This window comes from Theropithecus gelada, chromosome 4 (genome assembly GCF_003255815.1).
Source record: "Theropithecus gelada isolate Dixy chromosome 4, Tgel_1.0, whole genome shotgun sequence".
Lineage (NCBI taxonomy): Eukaryota > Metazoa > Chordata > Mammalia > Primates > Cercopithecidae > Theropithecus > Theropithecus gelada.
Window position 1 is genome coordinate 134,015,607 of NC_037671.1, and position 21,732 is coordinate 134,037,338.

General features: G+C 43.6%; 1 protein-coding gene across 3 annotated transcripts in view; it reads right to left on the minus strand.

Annotated features, from left to right (window-relative positions):
• Positions 1-6,626: 6,626 nt before the first annotated feature.
• PPIL6 (peptidylprolyl isomerase like 6) overlaps positions 6,627-21,732 on the minus strand; it is a 49,890-nt gene continuing 34,784 nt past the window's right edge. For 2 of the 3 annotated variants that reach the window (XM_025384357.1, XM_025384356.1), the window contains 2 exons: positions 16,935-17,070; positions 6,627-9,355 (listed from right to left, as the gene is read on the minus strand). In XM_025384357.1, the coding sequence (XP_025240142.1) occupies positions 9,244-9,355; positions 16,935-17,070 (248 nt within the window). In that variant the 3' untranslated portion in view covers positions 6,627-9,243. The remainder of the gene's footprint in view (positions 9,356-16,934; positions 17,071-21,732) is intronic. The other variant, XM_025384358.1, reaches the window with a different exon arrangement.

Below are 21,732 nucleotides of genomic sequence, written 5' to 3' on the forward strand. Positions count from 1 at the left end.
GTACTTTGGGAGGCCAAGGCGGGTGGATCACCTGAGGTCAGGAGTTTGAGACCAGCCTGGCCAACATAGTGAAACCCCGTCTCTCCTAAAAATACAAAAATTAGCCAGGCATGGTGGCTCGTGCCTGTAATCCCAGCTACTATCGGGGCTGAGGCAGGAGGATCGCTTGTACCCGGGAGGCGGAGGTTGCGGTGCAGATCGCGCCACTGCCCTCCAGCCTGGGTAACAGAGCAAGACTCCGTCTCAAAAAAAAAGAAAGAAAAAAAAAAAGTAAATGGAAGCTCTGTTCTCAGAACCCGGTGTGTTGTCTTCTTTCCACCCTAGGATAAACACACTCCTCTGTGGAGACCACTGTTTAACAGTTTGTCACCTGAATGTTCAACTCTAGTCCTCAGGTATTCCTCAGTCCTGATAAAGGGACATTTCACGCTCTTGTTTTAAGACTAGAAACTATTGGTTTATTTTATTTTGCGTGGCAACTGTGGAGGTAGATCAAGGGAGTTCCAAAGTCATTTTCACCATTTCAGAGAGACAGTTTGTTTTTGTTTTTGTTTCTGTTTTTCAGTTCCTGAAAGAGTAAGGTTCTGTTTATTGTCATAGAGCAGGGTTTCTCAATCTTGGCACTGTCGAGATTTCAGGCTGACTCATTCTTGCTTGTCCTGTGCATTGTTGGATGTTCAGCAGCCTCTACCCACCGGATGCCAGAAGCACCCCACTTCTTAGTTGTGACTACCAAAAATATCTCTGATATTGTTAAATGTCCCCTGGGGGTAAAATCGCAGTTGAAAAGCACCCTCAGAGAGTTCTGCCTGCAAGGTCGGCCATCACGCAGGTTATTTCCTCTTAGACACTTTGCTTGCAATTAGATTGTTGATTGGTTGTTAGAGCCACCTTCTTAACCATTTATTTTCTTGAAAGCAGCAAAACAGAGTGCTTCTGCGCTTGTGAATCTTCTAGCAGTATAAGCTCCCGCTAAGATTTTTAAACAGCAAATTTTCATACAATGCTTCAGCCTTATGTCAATACCTTTCCCCAAATAAACAGACCAACACTACAAACAGGACCCTGCCTTCTAGCTATAACTAACATCCAGTGGCCCCTTAATAATCAGAGGTTTGGCTCCACTACTTGATAGCAAGAAGTACAAACCCTTTTGTACTCGCTTGTGTTAAAGGGAATCCATTCACTGTAAGAATATGACAGTAAATCTTACAGGTGTTCAGGGGTGGGAAATCAAATGTGTGAGGGCCAATGGAGACTTGAACCTAAAAGGAGGAATCCGGCCGGGCGCGGTGGCTCACGCCTGAAATCCCAGCAGTTTGGGAGGCCGAGGCGGGGGGATCACGAGGTCAGGAGATAGAGACCATCCTGGCTAACACGTGAAACCCCGTCTCTACTAAAAAAACTCGGGAGGCGGAGCTTGCAGGGAGCCGAGATCGTTCCACTGTACTCCTGCCTGGGCGACAGAGCCAGACTCTGACTCAAAAAAAGGAGGAATCCCTAGCGTGTGGAGCTGGTTTGCTAGGAGTTCAGGCTTCACTCCTACAGGACATTGCCAGATCTATATCCCCACAGCCAATCATCTCTATTGCCCAGTATTACAGTTACAACTCTTGAAAGAGATAACTTGACTGAGTACCATGCCTTCCCAACCTGTCTGTTACCTACTCTCTGCTCTGACACCATCCATGCAGTCTACACTAGAGCTTCCAATTATCCTAACTGGTCATGTTTTCTTCTGCATGTGGATCTTCATCCGTGCAATTTCTTCTGCCTAGACCATTCTTTTTCCCTTCTGGCATCTGACCAACTCCTACTTCTACTTTCAGGTGTCTCAGCCAAGCTGTCACTTCCATCTTAAGCTATCCTTAAAATATTCAACTACCGCTTTCTCCCCACTCCCAGACTACAAAAGATGTTCCTGCTCTGTGCACCCTGGACTTGCCCGTAACAAAGCATATACTGCTTTATATAACAATTGTCTTTCTCGCTAGATTAACTCAGAATAGAGACAGTGCTCACCAATTTATTCCCTGCACTTAATTTTTTTTAAATGAATAAATGAACAGACTGGCTTATTTCAGTCAGTTCTCCACCCTTGCCAATAATTAGCTGCATTGAAAAGTACAGGAGGAGCTCGGCATGGTGGCAGGCACCTGTAATCCCAGCTACTTGGGAGGTTGAGGCAGAAGAATCTATTGAACCCAGGAGGCAGAGGTTGCAGTGAGCCAAGATTGCACCACTGCCTTCCAGCCTGGGCAACAGAGTGAGACTCCGCCTCAAAAAATAAAAGAGAATAGAATAGAATAAAAAAATAAGCGTAGGAGGGCAGCTGCTACAAATAGCTCCCTGAACTCTTCAGCTGTGGGTCAGGGCAGATTCATCTAGAGGAGTATGGGTGGGAAGCAAGGGCTGGCGTCTATAAGAGAGTTTTAACAGCATATATTAAAGCTCATTTAGTAGTAGTTGAATCCGTTTTGAGAAAGAGAAATCAAATATTAGTGAGCTAAAAGTGTATATGCAAAGTCTTACTATTAATATTGTGATTAAGATTGAGGGTGAAATTCTAGAGATACTCTCATTAGGAGGCTCTCCGTTTTATGGATGTTTCTTTGAAAAGTGTGCCAGGGCACCAGAGGGGAACATGATGCTTCAAAGCAGTTGTTATTAACCTTGGCTGCACATTGGAATTACCTGGTGGCAGCAGTGGTGGTGGTGGGTGTTGAAAAATACTGATACTAATGCCTAGGTACTGATTTAATTGGTCTGGAATAATGTCTGAGCATCAGGAGTTTTAAAAGCTTCCCAGGTGTTTCTAATCTGCAGCTTAGTTGGAAAACCAGTTCTTTACCCTTGCTTTTCGGAGTGTGGTTCTCGAACCAGTATCATTTATATCATGTGGAAATGCATCAGAAATGCCGAACTTCAGGCCTCCCCCTCAGATGTCCTGAATCAGAACCTACATTTTAACAAGATTCCCAGAAGATATGTACATGTGTGTAGTCTTAAAGTTGGAGAACAGCCAGATGCAGTGGCTCACGCCTGTAATCCCAGCACTTTGGGAGGCCAAGGCGGCGGATCACCTGAGGTCAGGAGTTTGAGACCAGCCTGGCCAACATGGCAAAACCCCGTCTCTGCTGAAAATACAAAAATTAGCCAGGCGTGATGGCGGGCACCTGTAATCCCAGCTTCTTGAGAGGCTGAGGCAGGAAAATTGCTTGAACCCAGGAGGTGGGGGTTGCAGTGAGCCAAGATCATGCCATTGCACTCCAGCTGGGTGACAGAGCGAGACTCCATCTCATTAAAAAAATGTTTGCTTCTTTACAAACATATGTCAGGTTAGGGCACAAACAGCACAAACCACCTGGTTGTGCAGGAGTCATGGCCCCAGCCCAGGTTCCCTTTAGGCTGGCACCTGAGATGCATGATTTTTGTTTTGTTTTGTTTTGTTTTGTTTGAGATGGAGTCTCACTCTGTCACCCAGGCTGGAGTGCAGTGGCACGATCTCTGCTCACTGCAAGCTCCGCCTCCCGGGTCCACGCCATTCTCCTGCCTCAGCCTCCTGAGTAGCTGCGACTACAGGCGCCAGCCACCATGCCCAGCTAATTTTTTGTATTTTTAGTAGAGATGGGGTTTCACCGTGTTAGCCAGGATGGTCTCAATCTCCTGACCTCGTGATCCGCCTGCCTCGGCCTCCCAAAGAGCCACCACGCCCGGCCTAAGATGCATTTTTTTCTGCTTCAAACCCTGGGTCTGCTAGAGCTCTTTGCATCACATCTTTTGGTCCTTTAGGAAATGAAGCCTTTTCCTGACTTGTTCCTTAGGAATAACCTCCAAGTTCAAGCTAAACTACACCTCAGGCGACTTGCTGCTATCTTGGATTAGCTATGACTTCCCCTTGTCCCTAGGTATTCACCGTGCTTCTTCCGATCCTGTCTTGGAGAGCTGATTTTCAGCCAGAACACACCTCATGGCCACTCTGGTTATTAAAATATTCTAGTAATTCTGTGTTGACTGGCAAAGTGCATGTCCTGAGCAGCCCAAGTGTCCAAGTCCCTCCCTAATAACCTGACTACCACGTTGCCACTGTCCAGCACTTGGAGGTCTCACATCTGACCCGGCTAAGAACCTCATCACCTTGCAACAGGGTTCTGGTCACTGTCTAATTGGTCAACATAACATACCTCCTCTGCTGCCTTGATGAAATCAAGGTTTCTTGTCATTTCCTTCATTCTTCCTCTTCTGTTGTAGGTTACACTTTACTGTTACAACTTTTCTACATACCTGTGTGCCACAGGTCTCTCATAGATCTGTCTCTAATATATCCCATCGGTTCTTAAAGTGCGGTCTCCAGACCAGCAGCAGTAGCAGCAGCAGCAGCATCACCTTGAACTTGTTCAAATTCTCCAGCCCTACCCAGAGCCACTGAATCAGAAACTCTGAGGTCCAGCAATCTGTGTTTGACAGGCCCCAGCATTCTGACGCATGCTAAAGTAAAAGAACCTGTGATTTATCACCATACTTACAAAGCCCTCTATCAAATATGCAACTTGTAATTCATGTTGTATACATTACTACTGAGTTTGTCACCAATATTTCATATGATATACGAAAGTCTTAAGACTTGACAGATTTAATTGGTGGTGATTCCACTTTTGGGAAGTGTAGGGGATGGTAAGATCAATATAGTTTAAAAAATTAATCTCCATAAGAGAGAATATTGCTAGGTGTGGTAGAGACCAATTTTAATCTTATACGTTTGAATTAGTTCAGTTGATTGACAGTTAATCTGGTGTTAGTGAGAACTGCTAATACTCAGTATAAAAAGGGCTTGATATTTCTTGAAATGATGATGATGATATTCTCTTAGTGGTAGCTTGACTGGTTTTTGCGGGGAGATGTTTCAGAAAGGAAACTAATTCTTACGGAATACCTGTGTGCCAAGCATTATTAGAAGCACCTTCACTTGCTATCTCAATCCTCAGAACACTGAGACAGATGTACCCCCATTTCACTTAAGAAATTTTTATTTTATACATTTACTCAGAAAAATCACTGAAGTTTTAGAGCCAGAAGAAAGCTAGCAACTCAACTTCTGTTATTTTTTACAAATGAGGACAGTGAAAGGTTAAGTGATTTGACCATCACATTGCTGGACAGGTGGTTCTCAAACAAATATGCTTCATTTAAAATATGTATAAAAACTCGGGTCTGGAATCCTGAGGTTGCCAGACTATCCATTCCTTAACAAATAACCAGCACTGTTTGCAGTAGGGGCAAACAAATTCCTTGGATCGAATTTTAAATACTTCCCCATAGAAGAAATCTCACCATAGAAGAAAAAATGTTTAGATATGCACTCCCTTATTCACATGGCCTAGTATAAGATACAGCGTATGTACTTGACTTTGCCATATCAGCATTTAGGGCAAGTTTAGATATATAACTTAGCATTTTGTGTAAATCATCAGAAGGCCTTTATGGTCCTATCTATAGATGTGGGAAAATCTAGAATCCCTTCTGTTTAATTAATGTATTTCAGTTTGGTTACATCAAAGTCTTACGTGTGGAGTTCGTTGGAGTAAACTTTTGAGTCCTTCTGACAACCAGTTTCTTCAACCAGGAGGTTAAACATACAAATCATTCTAGCACAGAAGTATCAGTGTGTATACTTTTTTTTTTTTTTTTTGAGATGGAGTCTCGCTCCGTCGCCCAGGCTGGAGTGCAGTGGCCGGATCTCAGCTCACTGCAAGCTCTGCCTCCCGGGTTTACACCATTCTCCTGCCTCAGCCTCCTGAGTAGCTGGGACTACAGGCGCCTTCCACCTCGCCCGGCTAGTTTTTTGTATTTTTAGTAGAGACGAGGTTTCACCATGTTAGCCAGGATGGTCTCGATCTCCTGACCTTGTGATCCGCCCGCCTCGGCCTCCCAAAGTGCTGGGATTACAGGCTTGAGCCACCGCGCCCGGCCTGTGTATACTTTTAAGTGCTGGTGATAAGAACCACTGCATAGATCTGTGGTTGAGGTTTCTGCAGCCCAGAAGTGGAAAGTTAGAGTGAACAAAGGGAACATGAACTCGCCATCCTTTAGAAAACTGGCAGAGTTCTATCTTTCTATTGCTGCTGACAAAGGGAGCTGGAATCAGTTTCTTGCACCCACGCAAATATTCCAGTTCTTTCACAACATCAGATAAAATGCCTAATGCCATTAATACATAGGTTCATCACCAGTAAGAACCGCCCTGCTGCTTGTTATTACATGAGCAATGCTTGCCATGTGTTTTAACTGGGCTCCTTGCAAAGAATCAGTTTTCATTCACCAATTGTTTTGAATCCTGGTGGCAAGCCCATCTCCCTTTTGTCTGAGATGTCCCCAGTGTGACCTGAGGAACCTGGGCAAAGGCCCAGTGAGAGAGTCTGGAAGCTGCAGACAAATCACCCAAGTTCTCAGACTGCCCAGAAGTCTGCGAGTACATAAAGAGGGAGACTCTCCTCAGGGATTCCCAAATCTGGCTGTCAGAGTCATTGGAGAGCTTTCAGAAAGTCCAAGCTCTGAGGCTACACCCTGAAGGTTACACATTAGTAATTTATTATTACATGTATCAAGCGCTTACAGCAGACCAGCCCTGAAGGTTACACATTAGTAATTTATTATTAAATTTATTGAGCGCTTACAGCAGACCAGGTCCTCTTGTAGGTTCTCTATACAAATTATTGATTCATGGAACCCTCACAACAATCCTATGTGGTAGGTACCACTGTTTCTCGGATGAAGAAATTGAGGCACAGAAAAGTTCTTGCCTGAGTTTGTGCAGCTAGGGAATGGCAGAGCCAGGATTTGAACCCTGGCAGTCTGGCTCTAGAACACACATTCTTAACACTATGCTGCTCTGGGTCAATTGAGAATGTAACATAGGCGGTCTGCTTCCTCCCATCCACCTCAGGTCTTAGCATAAAGCATATGTCATATAGCACTATAGCTGTCATAAAAAGAAGCAAATGCCGGTTGTCAGGAGTTAGGGATGGCAGGGTGCAGGCAAGCGGGTGTGACTATAAAGGGGTACTGGAAGGGGATCTTTGAGGTGCTGGAAAGGTTCTATATTTTCTCTGTAGTATTGGTTACCTGATTATACTCATGATAAAATGGCATACACACATTGTACCAATGTCAACTGCCTGGTTTTGATATTGTACTACCATTTTGTAAGTGTAACCACTGGGGAAAATGGGTGAAAGATACACAGGACTGCTCTGTACTTTTTTTTGCAACTTCCTGTGAATCTATAATTATTTCAAAAGAAAAAAAAAGTCTATGCCTACTTAGAAGCCTGCCCCTTTAAGACTGATGTAAATAGAGATTGTTCTTGGAAGACAAACCTCATTCTGCTTAGGGTAAGAAAAGCACTCTCGGCTGGGCGTGGTGGCTCACGCCTGTAATCCCAGCACTTTGGGAGGCCAAGGTTTAGGCAGGTCACGAGGTCAGGAGATCGAGACCATCCTGGCTAACATGGTGAAACCCCGTCTCTACTGAAAATACAAAAAATTAGCCAGGCGTGGTGGCAGGCGCCTGTAGTCCCAGCTACTCAGGAGGCTGAGGCAGGAGAATGGTGTGAACCCGGGGCCAGAGCTTGCAGTAAGCCAAGATTGCGCCACTGCACTCCAGCCTGGGCGACGGAGCGAGACTCCGTCTCAAAAAATAAAAAAAAAAAGAAAAAAGAAAAGCCCCCTCAGTCTGGGCAGAGCAAGGGCATAGGGTAGTGGTGTAACAGGAGCTGAGCAAGGTCACCAACAGCAGAGTCAAGCACTCTGCTGACTACACTACACCATGGGGGCTGGAACCAGTTCCTTATACCTTGCAGTGATTCCCAGATGACTAGTGCCCAGCTGTCTAAATGGGAACCCTGGGGAAAGAGCTAAATGCACACAGAATCTGTGCCCCATGCCTGGGAACCCTGGGGAAAGAACCAAATAAACACAGAATCTCTGCCCGACGACTGGGAACTCTGCCTCGGTAGGTCAGGGACAAGGTCTGTTAGGTTACATTTTAAAAGCTCCCCAGGTGATATGAGCTTGAGAACTTTAGACTACAGAGTAGTGATAAAGCTGAATCTCCAGTAACATCACATGAGTCAGCCACCACGGAGACTGTAACACAATCCCTTGGTTTTCACAGGGTTGGTATGGCTCAGAGAGATAAGGATGATGTTCATGTCATGTATGAAAACATCCAAAGTATAGATACCCTTTCTGAATGCTATGTATAAACAATAAAATATTAAAATGAATTGCTTTTTCTTTTGCATCATCCTATTTGGTTACTTACCAAGTTTCTCCCGGGAGTACATGTAGTTACAAATAAGAACATAATTTTATTACAAATGTCTTAGGCTATCAAGTATGTTGCTAAATTAAGAATTTTTTTTGTTTACAAGTAACAAAATTCTCAACCAACAGTAACATAAACACCACAATACAGGGCTCTGTTAGTCTCATATACTAAGAAGTCCAGAGTAGGTGGTTGCTGGTATTGGTTCTGCAGCTCAAGAGATTGGGGCTGACATCTCTGCAGTACTTGGCCGTTTTTTTTGTTTTTGTTTTTTGTTTTGTTTTGTTTTGAGACAGAGTCTCACTCTGTCGCCAGGCTGGAGTTCAGTGGCAGAATCTCGACTCACTGCAACCTTTGCCTCCCAAGTTCAAGCGATTCTTCTGTCTCAGCTTCCCGAGTAGCTGGGACTACAGGTGCATGCCACCATGCCCAGCTAATTTTTATAGTTTTAGTAGAGACGGTTTCATCATGTTGGCCAGGATGGTCTCGATCTCTTGACCTCGTGATCCACCTGCCTCGGCCTCCCAAGTGCTGGGATTACAGGCATGAGGTACCGCGCCTGGCCTCGGCCTTTTCTTTATGGCCACAAGATGACAGCTGCAGCTCCAGCCTCTCCACATTCCAGACAGGATGAAGGGGAAGTGGCAGGACCACTGGCATTCTACTCCTGTCTCACTGGCCACAACCATCTCTTGTGGCCACCCGTGGCTGAGAAGGAGTCTAGGAAACTGAGTATTGTCCTTTCACAGTCTCTATGACAGGAAAGGAAGATGGGGAGGTATTGGGTGTCGATGAGGCAACCTACAGTGTCTGCCACGGCTTTCAAATTACAATTTATCAAGTACTGTTTAATTAAATCTACAAACAGCTGATCAGATACAAAGTAATAAATTATCACAGAAAATATTGATATGAAAATCAAGCATAAGGATCTCCACTGTCAGTAATTCTACACACATGTATTGGTCTTTCATTCTCTGTTGGAACTAATTCTAGTTGTTTAAGCACTTCTGTTCCTTCAATCAATTGCCTACATAGGAGAAAAAAACAGAAAATTTAGTCAGTCATAAGTTTTCATATTTAACTTACATTCTGAAATGGAGTCCTACCCAGCTATAGTCAAGACTATTTCCTACAAATTAAATAAACATCAGCTCTAAGTATCTTAAATCTCTCTGGATGTGGGCACTTTGCCACACCTACAGTACTCAGGACCATCGTCCAGGCAGCTGGCCTCCTGCTGCAGCTCTGAGCTGGCTTCCTCCATCTGCTTGGCACCTTCCCCTCTGTTCATCTCCCTGCAGTCAGGGTGACTTTTTTTTCTTTTCTTTTCTTTTTCTTTTTTTTTGAGACAGGGTCTCACTCTGTTGCCCAGGCTGGAGTGCCGTGGCATGATCTTAGCTCACTACAGCCTTGACCTCCTGGCTCAAGTGATCCTTCTGCCTCAGCCTCCTGAGTAGCCAGTGCTTACAGGTGTGTGCCACTAGGCCTGGCCAATATTTTTATTTATTTATTTTTGTATAGAAAGGATCTTGCTATTGCCAGGCTGGTCTTGAACTCCTGGCCTCAAGCAGTCCTCCCACTTTGGCCTCCCAAAGTGCTAGGATTATATGTGTGAGCCACCACACTTGGCCAGCATGGTCTTTTAGAAATAGCAATCTGTTTTCATCTCCTTGCTCAAAACACAACAATAATTTCCCATTATCCTTAGGATGAAGACCAAAAATCCCTGCCATTGCCTACCAGGGCCTGCATGGTCTATCTCCCATGGCCTCTCAGGGAGGTTGGGCCACATGCTTCCTCTTGCTCTCTGCGCCAGCCAGACTGGCTTTCAGTACCTCAAGAGCTCCACACTCCCTTCTTCCACAGCTCCTGTGTTACTCCCCAACCCCTACCCTTTGGCATGGTCACCTCCTGGTTTTCCTTCAGACCTCAGCTCAGTCATCACTTCCTTGGGGAAGTTTCCCAGGCCACCTTGCTTATGTTAAGTTCCCTCTCTCTCCTTTAGAGAAGTTGCCAGGGTTGAAACTTTACATTTATTTGTATGCTGCTTTGACTGATTTCCGATTCTCTCATGACGGCAGGGATCACGCTTGTGCTCAGGCTCAGTGCCTAGCATAATGCCTGACACATAGCAAGCACCTGACAACATCCACTGAGTGGATGAATGAAAGACAGCTCAAAGCCATGCTAGTTTCGACCGATGTGGTGACTCATGCCTGTAATCCCAACACTTTGGGAGGCCAAGGTAGGCGGATTGCCTGAGCACAGGAGTTCGAGACTAACCTGGGGACAACATGGTGAAACCCTGTCTCTATTAAAATACCAAAAATTAGCTGGGCTTGGTGGTGCACGCGTGTAATCCCAGCTGCTCGGGAGGCTGAGGCAGGAGAATTGCTTCAACCTAGGAGGTAGAGGTTGCAGTGAACTGAGTTTGCACCACTGCACTCAGCCTGGGCCATAGAGTGAGACTCATCTCAAAAATAATAATAATAAAATAAAATTTAAAAAAATAAAAAATTAAAAAAGCCATGCTAGTTTAGATCTCCACAGACACTTGCTGGCCATGAGCTAGAACTTTCTGGGGAGTGGAGCTAGACTTCTGATGGTTCTTTCAATTAAAAGAGGGCAGAGAGACAGGCCAAGACATAGGACTGGTGCCCTCTTGCCAGTGCTTGGGCTGGGACAGTGGCTGAGGGGAAGGGTGCGACTTCCATCTCATGAACCTTTACAGGGGCATGGTCGGTGCCAACACCAACTGTACTCTAGCCCTCTCTTTGCCTTTGGGATCTATTTTTGCCATCCAAAAAAAAAAAAAAAAAAAACCATGACACAGGACAATACAAGATATGTTCCAAGGATGAAGGGCAGAGGATAAATAGATTCATTTCTGTCCAAAGACAGTATGAAGCCTGTTCTCCAACAAGACAAGATAAGCAAAGGCACAGAGACTGTTCTTGGGGTGATGGTACTATGGCCTGGTTGCAGCTTGGCTGCTAGTCTACAAATTGCGTCCAAATTACATTTCCAGCTCTGACTCAGCTTGAATATCCACCTCCTGGGATGCCACCAACTGGCTATCCTGTAGGTATCCTAATATGAAACTTGTCCAACTTGAACTCATGATCTTCTCTCCCAAATCCTCCTCCTTATAGTCTCCATCTTGGTGAATGGTACCACCCCTCCAATCAGTTCCCAAATCGTAGGAGTTACTCTAGACCTGCACTGCCCAGTATGGTCGCCACTAGCTACATGTGGCTATTTAAACTTAATTATAGGCTGGGAGTTGCAGTGGCTCACACCTGTAATCCCAGCACTTTGGGAGGCTGAGGCAGGCGGATCACTTGAGGTCAGGAGTTCGAGACTAGCTTGGCCAACATGGTGAAACCCCATCTCTACTAAAAATACAAAAATTAGCTGGACATGGTGGTGCATGCCTGTAATCCCAGCTACTTGGGAGGCGGAGGCTTGAGAATTGCTTGAACCTGGGAGGCAGAGGTTGCAGTGAGCTGAGATTGCACCACTGCACTCCAGCCTGGGTGACAGAGTGAGACCCTGTCTCAAAAACAAAACAAAACAAAACAAAAACAAAAACCCCACCTTAATTAGAATTAAATATAGTTCGTTAGTCACACTAGCCACATTTCAAGTGACTGGTGGCCACATGTGGCCAGTGGCTGTCATACTAGGTCGTGCAGACTACAGGACATTTCCATCACCACAGAGAGTTCTACTGGACAGTGTTGGTCTGGACTCCTCTCAGGCCCTCACCCCCGACTCTAACTTCTTTTTTTTTGAGACAGAGTCTTACTCTGTCGCCAGGCTGGCGTGCAGTGGCGCAATCTTGGCTCACTACAACCTCCGCCTCCCAGGTTCGAGCATTCTCCTGCCTCAGCCTTCTGAGCAGCTGTAATTACAGGCACCTGCCACCACACCCGGCTAACTTTTTGTATTTTTAGTAGAGACGGGATTTCACCATGTTGGCCAGGATGGGCTCGATCTCCTGACCTCGTGATCAGCCCACCTCAGCCTCCCAAAGTGCTTCTTGACTCTTAACTTCTCAATGTCTTGAGTTTGTCCGCTTATCACCTGCTCGTCTGTACTGCTGGTGCTTTAAAGCAGGACTTCATTTATAGCCTATTATAACCATAGCTTCTTAAGTGGTCTTGCTACTTCCTTTTCATTCTTTGCCAAATCATTCCTCACTTCTGCTAAAGAGATTTTTTCTTCAAAATGAGAAGCTGGTTGTGTTGCCCACAATGTAAAATTCTCCCATGGTCCCCATCACCTTTGGGTGAGGCTCGTGCTCAGCAGCATGGCACCCGTGGTCCGTTGGGAGCTGGACCCTTGCTGACTCTTTTTTTTTCTTTTTTTTTTTTTTTTGAGATGGAGTCTCGCTCTGTTGCCCAGGCTGGAGTGCAGTGGCCAGATCTCAGCTCACTGCAAGCTCTGCCTCCTGGGTTGACGCCATTCTCCTGCCTCAGCCTCCTGAGTAGCTGGGACTACAGGCGCCCGCCACCTCGCCCGGCTAGTTTTTTGTATTTTTTAGTAGAGACAGGGTTTCACCGGGTTAGCCAGGATGGTCTCGATCTCCTGACCTCGTGATCCGCCCATCTCGGCCTCCCAAAGTGCTGGGATTACAGGCTTGAGCCACCGCTCCTGGCCAGCTGACCTCTTATCTAGCCTCCACCCTCTCCATTCTCCCCTAGGCACTAAGCTCTGCCCAGACCAGATGACTTGTAGATAAGATGCTCTCTTACTCCTCAGGGCCTCTCTGCAAAAGCTCTTCAATTTTCCTAAAACTGATTTGACTCATTGTAATTTCTAGCTTCTCTATCTGGCTAACTTCTACGTGACTTTTCACTCCTCAACTCACCTTCTCATGACACTTTCCATGACCCCCTCCCACCTTACAAGTCTCTTAAAATGAAATAATTCCCCCTCCAACTAACCCCCCTCTACCATGGGTGCATGTGAATGGAGAGCTTACAGGCTTGTTTTGTGATATTCTTTCCCTACGAGCCCACTGGGCCAGCCATGCTCTGTGGATTGCTACAGTCGTTCCTGAAGGACTTTCCCAGTATCATCTATCTGAGGGATCATGTGCCTGTCTTGGATGAGATCTCTCTGGACCTTGCTAACCATGTCTGGGCTTCCAAAAGCTCAGACATACCTGGGGATACTGAGAGATGATAGGGAAGAGGCAGCTCTACAACTGGGAAGGAAGGTATCCCTGAAGGAGCTCTATTTCATTAGTTTAAATAGATTATCTAGTTGCCTATGATGTTTTACCTTTCTGCTTTTCCCTTAGCGTTCTGTAAGGTCTTGTTTAAATATTCCAGCCCGGCCTCCACTGTGATTTGGAGACTTTTTTTTTTTTTAATTTTGGAGATTTAAGGAATACACTGAGATCCTACTTGAGGGAGAATAGCAGAATAGAAGGAGGGCAGTGCCTCCCTGAGGCTAGAGTGATGATGATAAAAATTAGAGATTTCCCCAAGAGGAAGGTGGATCATAGAGAACAGGCACCATCAAAAGGAGACCGAGTGCTCTCCACTCCATTGCCACCCTGTAAGGCTGTGTGTTCACTTTGGTGAAAGGAGTTGGAGTTGGAGGGTGTTTTCTTACCCATCTCCCAATGCACCCTTTACACAGTTTGCATAGCCCATGTCTCACTGTCACATAGCTATTGGCTATTTGACTTATTTTTCATAACATACTGTAAGCTCCCTGAAAAGCAGGGATTGTACACTGTCACTCTTTTTCCCCAGCACTGAGTACCATGAATGGCATACTGCAGGTGCCTAACAAAATTCTATTTGAATGAGTTGAGAAAACAGCAGATGTGAAGGCTGAACAAAGGATGTGGGGCCAGAGAGTGGAGGACCTGGAATGCCACTCTAGACTTCAGGCTGTGCAGATGTGAAGATGGTAATGGAGGCACTAAAAGTTTTAAAGCAGTCATGTTTGTGTTTGAGAAAGGTACCTTTAGCTGAGATATAAAGGATCACCAGGAAGTTGGTAGAGGATAGAGACTGTCAGCAATATGACAGAGATTTAAATGATCCAAGAAATGTTATTTGGATTTAAATGATCCAAGAAATGTTATCTGGATTTAAAACTATTTTTTTTTCTTTGAAACGGAGTCTTACTCTGTTGTCAGACTGGAGTGCAGTGGTGCAATCTCGGCTCACTACAACCTCCACCTGCCGGGTTCAAGCAATTCTCCTGCCTCAGCCTCCTGAGTAGCTGGGACTACAGGTGTGCGCCTCCATGCCCAGCTAATTTTTGTATTTTTAGGAGAGACGGGGTTTCACCATGTTGGCCAGGCTGGTCTCGAACTCCTGGCCTCATGATCTGCCCACCTTGGCCTCCCAAAGTGCTGGGATTACAGGTGTGAGCCACTGCGTCTGGCCTTAAAACTAATTTAATAATGAGTTGAAAATAATGAAAATAGGCCGGGCGCGGTGGCTCAAGCCTGTAATCCCAGCACTTCGGGAGGCCGAGGCGGGTGGATCACGAGGTCAGGAGATCGAGACCATCCTGGCTAACATGGTGAAACCCCGTCTCTACTAAAAATACAAAAAACTAGCCGGGCGTGGTGGCGGGCGCCTGTAGTCCCAGCTACTCGGAGGCTGAGGCAGGAGAATGGCGTGAACCTGAGAGGCGGAGCTTGCAGTGAGCCGAGATCGCGCCACTGCACTCCAGCCTGGGTGACACAGCGCGAGACTCTGTCTCAAAAAAAAAAAAAAAAAAAAAAAAATGAAAATAGTTGAAAACTAATTTTCAAACTCAGAATACAATTTATTTGGGACCAGGGAAAACTTAAGTCATTATTTTATGTTATGCATCTATTAATGTAATGTTATCTCTTTAAAGATATCCTATGGATGAAAATACACTTTCTATTTTTTCAACCTGGAAGTATCACAGAAAGCATTACATGAAAGGAATTATTGTAGTTAAAATGAACACTGGCATGAAATTCCAGGTGCTGGAGCGTCAGTAATTATCCCTATGGAGTGGGTGGAACAAATCTAACAGTTATTCAGAAAAATCCAAACACTTTACACTATCTCAGGGAAGATGAAGTAAGCCCTGCCTCATATTCATTCAGTAATTAAAGAGAGATATGAAACACTGGAGTGATGAAAAGTATTTCCATCATCCATTTTAGGTCCACATGCCTTTAAGCATCTTGCTAACAATATTATAATAATAACTATTACCTGTGATGTTTCCATATTTAAAATCGTTCAGTAAAAATAGTTACATGTAACTTGACTAGTTTTCATCTACCTCTTCATGATGTACATGGACAATTAATTAAATGACTTCACCTCTTCACTTCTACATATTAGTATATTATTAAGCACTGTGGTATGATTCATAGTAATAAAGAATTGATAATATCCTTAAGGCTGAAGACTGATAGGTGGATAGAGACACAGAAAGAACATTATTATGACTATGCCTAAATGGTTTCTGTTTTTATTTTTTTATTTTGTCTTATGTATTTTTTTTGAGGTAGGGTCTCATTCTGTTGCCCAGGCTGGAGTACAGTGGTACAATCATGGCTCCCAGGCTCAAGCAATCCTCCCACCTAAACTTCGTCAGTAGCTGGGACTACAGGCACATACCACCACACCCAGCTAATTTTATTTATTTATTATTTTATTTATTTATTTATTTTTTGAGACAGATCTTGCTCTGTCGCCCAGGATGGAGTGCAGTGCACTCATTGCAACCTCTGTCATTGCAATCTCTGTCTCCCGGGTTCGAGCAATTATCCTGCCTCAGCCTCCCAAGTAGCTGGGACTACAGGTGCACGCCACCAGGCCTGGCTAAATTTTTGTATTTTTAGTAGAGACGGGGTTTTGCCATATTGGCCAGGCTGGTCTCGAACTCCTGGCCTCAAGTGATCTGCCTGCCTCAGCCTCCCAAAATGCTGGGATTATAGGTGTGAGCCACTGCACCCGGCCTATTTATTTATTTTTGAGACAGAGTCTTGCTCTGTCACCTAGGCTGGAGTGCAGTGGCATGATCTTGGCTCACTGCAACCACCTCCCATGTTCATGTGATTCTCCTGCCTCAGCCTCTGGAGTAGGTGGGATTACAGGCACACACTACCATGCTTAACTAATTTTTGTATTTTTAGCAGAGACGGGGTTTTACCATGTTGGGCAGGCTGCTCTGGAACTCCTGGCCTTAAGTAATTCACCTGCCTTAGTCTGCCAAAGTGCTGAGATTACAGGCATGAGCCACCATGCCCGCCCAGCTAATTTTTAATTTTTTTGTAGAGATGGGGTCTCACTGTGTTGCCCAGGCTGGTCTTGAACTCCTGGGCTCAAGCAATTCCCGACCTCAACCTCCAAAAGTGCTGTGATTACAAGCCTGAGCCACTGTGTCTGGCCATTTTCTATGTTTTTATAGATAGCAAACTTCTTTGCAAAATATTTCTTAAATACTTTTGTCTCTGTTTGTATTATTTTTGCATTTAAGCCCTATTTTTAGCTACCTATACACTATATACAATACTTATCCAAATATTTTTAAATGACATTTTTACAGGTGTGAATATTATATAGACAGATCTACAATATACATACCCAAAAGCCACAAATTTTCTATCTAGATAAGGAGTTGCTTGCAGTGTGATATAGAATTGTGACCCGTTGCTGTGACGGCCTTTGTTGGCCATTCCAAGTACTCCTCTTTTATTATGAGGAACTGAAAAGTTTTCATCTGGGAAAGACAATAATCAGTAGGTCATTAGCACATTTCTATTATCTCAATTTATTGTAACATATAAGGAACAAATAGAACCCTTGGTAACACTCTCAATCATATTTATCAATGGATTCCAAATTATAAATACTCTATTTATTTCAAATTACTTTCAAACATTCAAATGGGCTGTTAAAAAAAATAAACTGTAAAACCTCATTAGAACTATTGGAGCATTCAGTTTTAGTTTGTCTTTACCATAAACAAGTGTGCTAAGAAAATTAATAATGTACAAGGAAATATATACAGTATTCTAATCAAGAATAAAGGTCAGCAAACTTTCTCATGCTGTTTTGGTATTTCTTTCAAACTACCACCACGCTCATTAAAAACATGACCTCTGAGAAGTCTTTCGTGGATCTGACCTTTCCCCTGAACCCCAAGCATCTTACACATAGTTCTTGGACAGTCCTTATAACACTCTATGTAATTATGGGTTTACATGACGTTTCTTCTCTAGTAGGTGAAGGCAGGAACCGTGTCTCCTCGTGGCTTTGGCTCCAGGCTTCCTAGCACATTGATTGGCATAAGTGTGGCCCTAAATGTTTGGGCAGATTTCCATTCCATGTACTTTCCCATTCCATGTAGTTTTAAAATGTTGATGATGAAAGGAAATTAATTATGTTTATTTTTAGTAATCTTCAAATAAATTTTAATCTGAAACCTTGTTTGGATCGACCAAGATTTTGTGGAAAGCAATAGCTATTTTAGCGTAAGATTTTGAAGTAAAAGGAGTTGTATGGTGATTATCAGGCAACCAATTTGAAGACGTACCATTCCCAGCTTTGCCTCCAAGTTCAAATACACAGAATGAAATAACGGATGAGAAATTCAGTGAAAATTTTCATTCAATAACTTCATAAATTTCTGAGAATAACTGAGAAATATGAATATTAACTGTCTATAAGATTTTATTAAACTACAATTGCTGTTACTATTTTAAGTTTCAAAACTAAGCAAACTAAGTGATTAAGCCATACCTGGGGTAGTTTCTTTCAGCCTGTTAAGTTGAAAACTGAATAAAGACCCCTGAAACCTTATGAAATGCTAATGAGGCATTTTTGAACAAGTAAGTCTCTATAATTACGCTGATGCTCCTTATTCATTTCAGTGAAATAAAGAAAAAAGCTCATTAATTTCACAGAAAATTGCATGAAATGGAAATCTGCCCACAGCAAAGATTCAGAAAGTTTTAACAGAATGGTATTTGTCATTGCTTCTACATATTCTGATTTATTTTTCTTAAATTCTGTAAAAATTGGGAAGAAAATTGATAGAGTTGTAACATTTTTATCAAAAATTTTGTGATTGTGGGAAATTTTAAAGCAGTTAATCATAATACCTATCAAAAAATTGGTCCCTATGTGAAAGCCCACGTATAAAACAGTTCAAAAAGTGCCTAGAGCAGCCAGGCACAGTGCCTCACACCTGTAAGCCCAGCACTTTGGGAGGCCAAGGTGGGTGGATCGCCTGAGGCCAGGAGTTCAAGACCAGTCTGGCCAACATGGCAAAACCCCGTCTCTACTAAAAACACAAAAATTAGCTGGGCATGGTGGTGCATGCCTGTAATCCCAGACACTTAGGAGGCTGAGGCACAACAATCGCTTGAACCCAGGAGGTGGAGGTTGCAGTGAGCTGAGATTGCGCCAATGCACTCCAGTCTGGGTGACAGAGAGAGACTCAGTCTCAAAAAAAAAAAAAAAAAAAAAAAAAACAAAACTGCCTAGAGCCCTCTCATCTCCTGAACACATTTATTTAGGAGAGCATGGAAATCCTTAGAGACAATTTGAGAACCATTGCTATAAAGGGACAGAATAAATTATATTTTTAAAAGGTGCAGGTAGTCGCTGACTTAGAAACTTAAAAATGTATGGACCTGAAAAAAAGTGTGAAAACTAAATGACTATGTGTGGATTCTCTAAGTCCAGAATGTGTATGTGAATCTTAAGAACCTGAGGCTATGCTACTTCCAGTCAGGCAGCAATGCCAGGGCCTACGGAAACCACTCAGTGGTCATGCCATAACTGGCCTACTTGGCATGATCTTGTATGCATCAAATAAAATGATGTGTAAGAAAGAACCATTAATTCTAACTAGCTTTGCAGACATAAAGTATTACAAGAGTAATTTACATGTTCTTTTGTTCTGCCGCGTCTCTCCGACTCAACTCTTTAACCGTCTGCTCACCTCAGTATTTCTCGATCTTCCCAACCCCTCTGCTTTCCTTCTGCCTCTTTTCACTTCTCTTCAAGCTTACATAAAGCTCTAAAATTCAAGAGCTATAATTTTAATTTAAATCAAATTTATTTTTTTTAGAGAAACTAGCACAATGCTAGTTGTCCAGACTGGTCTTGAACTCCTGGGCTCAAGGCTTCCTGTCTCAACCTCCTGAGCAGCTGGGACTACAGGTGTGTGCTACCACACCTGGCTAGCTATAATTTTTTTTTAAAAAAATTATTTACTAATGTAAAGTTCCCTGATTTTTTTTCTAATAGTAAATTTTTGGTACATTTCATTTAACACTTAAAACATTAAGTTGCTTTATACTTCCATGATAACAAAATACACCCTTTGGCAGTAAACAGCACTGCTGGAGGCGGCTGAGCCTCTTTAGGTTTAAATAGAGTGAAAGCCCCCATAGAGGAATTTTTGTCCTCTTTGTTTGGTGAAGAGTGAGGCCACTGGTCAGTAAATAGGTTTGATTCAAGCCTATTTTCTCCTGAGTGTTTCTGCCAGGGATAAAGTATGAGTGGGAACAACCTACACAGAAACCAATAGCTGAAACTTGCCTGAGTAGAAAGAGCCTATTTATTTAGGACTTTAAAAGTTGTGATTCAAAACAAAGCAAAACAGACTTTCCCTAGGTTAAAAAAAAATTAACTCGTTTATAAAATAATAATCTAATTAAATGATACATTATTTATTGCATTATTTTTGTGTTAAGCTTAATAAAAGTGAATTTTGTGGTTGCAGTTTTTCGCAGCCCCGATTTTAATTCTGCATCCCATGGAAATAGGACCCCATGAGAGAAATGTGGAGGAAGGACTGGCTGGCTGCTGCCTTCACATTCCCGGGCAGGTGAAGGGATGAGGGAGACAGACCCATGCCTTAGCTGTTCTGAGGACTAGTCGTGCTCTCACTTTCACAGTTACTCATCTTTCCTTCTGGAACATCTCTCCTTCCCACTTGATTGCTTCCTGGATTTTTTATAATTTTATGCTACCAGACCAACCGAATAATAAACACTTCACTGAACGCACTGGGACTCCATGGGCACAGTGAGGACAGCAAACACTCTATCTGGAGACCAAATACTACAACAGTCTGAGGAAGGGGCGAGGGATAATCAGCAGAGACTCAGGGGGGTCTAGGGGGTCAGGCGAGGAGATGAGTGAACAGATCAATCCCCTACTGGACAGGAGGCCTATGTTCCATCTGAGGCTGTGCCTCCAAGCACAAAGTATTTGGGTGCTCTGATAATGGCTGTGGGGTGGAGAGGTACAGTGAATTCTCATCAGGGATTGGGGCCAGGAGAGTCATTTCCCCATCTGCAATGTGTTGCTGCAGATGCAACTCAAAGCTTCTCTGTGCCTCCGCGCCCAACTTTCCCGGCAACTATTCTTTCTTTTCCCACGGCACTCAGTTCCTTCCTCTCTAACAGCAACTGGCACAGCACCTGTAGTTGATCTGTTTTAACATCTGCCTGCACAAAACCACTACAAGCCTTCAGAGTAGAAACTCGGTTATACCGTCTTTGTTGCCACAGGCCCTAGCACCATGTGGAAACCTACCTTGGAGTTTAGTATTTTATGAATGACTAAAGGAATGGTGTCACTTGCATGCTTTCATTTGATAAAGCTGTCTGCAGGAATTTGGAAGGAAAGTAGCTATTACTTTTCCCTTTCACTGTGGCCATCGATTCAATAAAGATATCTTTTCGGCCGGGCGCGGTGGCTCTTGCCTGTAATCTCAGCACTTTGGGAGGCCAAGGTGGGTAGATCACGAGGTCAGGAGTTTGAGACCAGCCTGACCACCACGGTGAAACCCCATCTCTACTAACAACACAAAAAAATCAGCTGGGCATGGTGGCACGCATCTGTAATCCCAGCTGCTCAGGAGGCTGAGGCAGGAGAATCACTTGAACCCGGGAGGTGGAGGTTGCAATAAGCCGAGATCATGCCATTGCACTCCAGCATGGGTGACAGAGAGAGACTCCATCTCAAAAAAAAAAAAAAAAAAATATATATATATATATATATATTTCCAGAACCTTTTCATTGTATTAAAATATAGACAGAAAAAGCCACAGAAAACTAATGTATAAAGTTATTATAAGGCAAATACCCTTTTAACTACTACTCAGGCCAAGAAAAGAAACTTTGCCGGCCTCTGCCCAAAGTTCCTTGTCAAGCCCCTCTCTCACCCAGAAGGAACCATTCCCCCGACTTTTATATAACTATGCACTTAATGTTTCCTTATAGTTTTAACATCCAAATATGTATCCCTAAGCACTATAGCCTTTCCCATTTAAAAAAATTGGTTATGCTTTTTAAGCCTCTTTTAATCTGCAGGTTCTTGCCTCCATCTCTTTCTTTTCCTTACATTTATCTATTACTAATG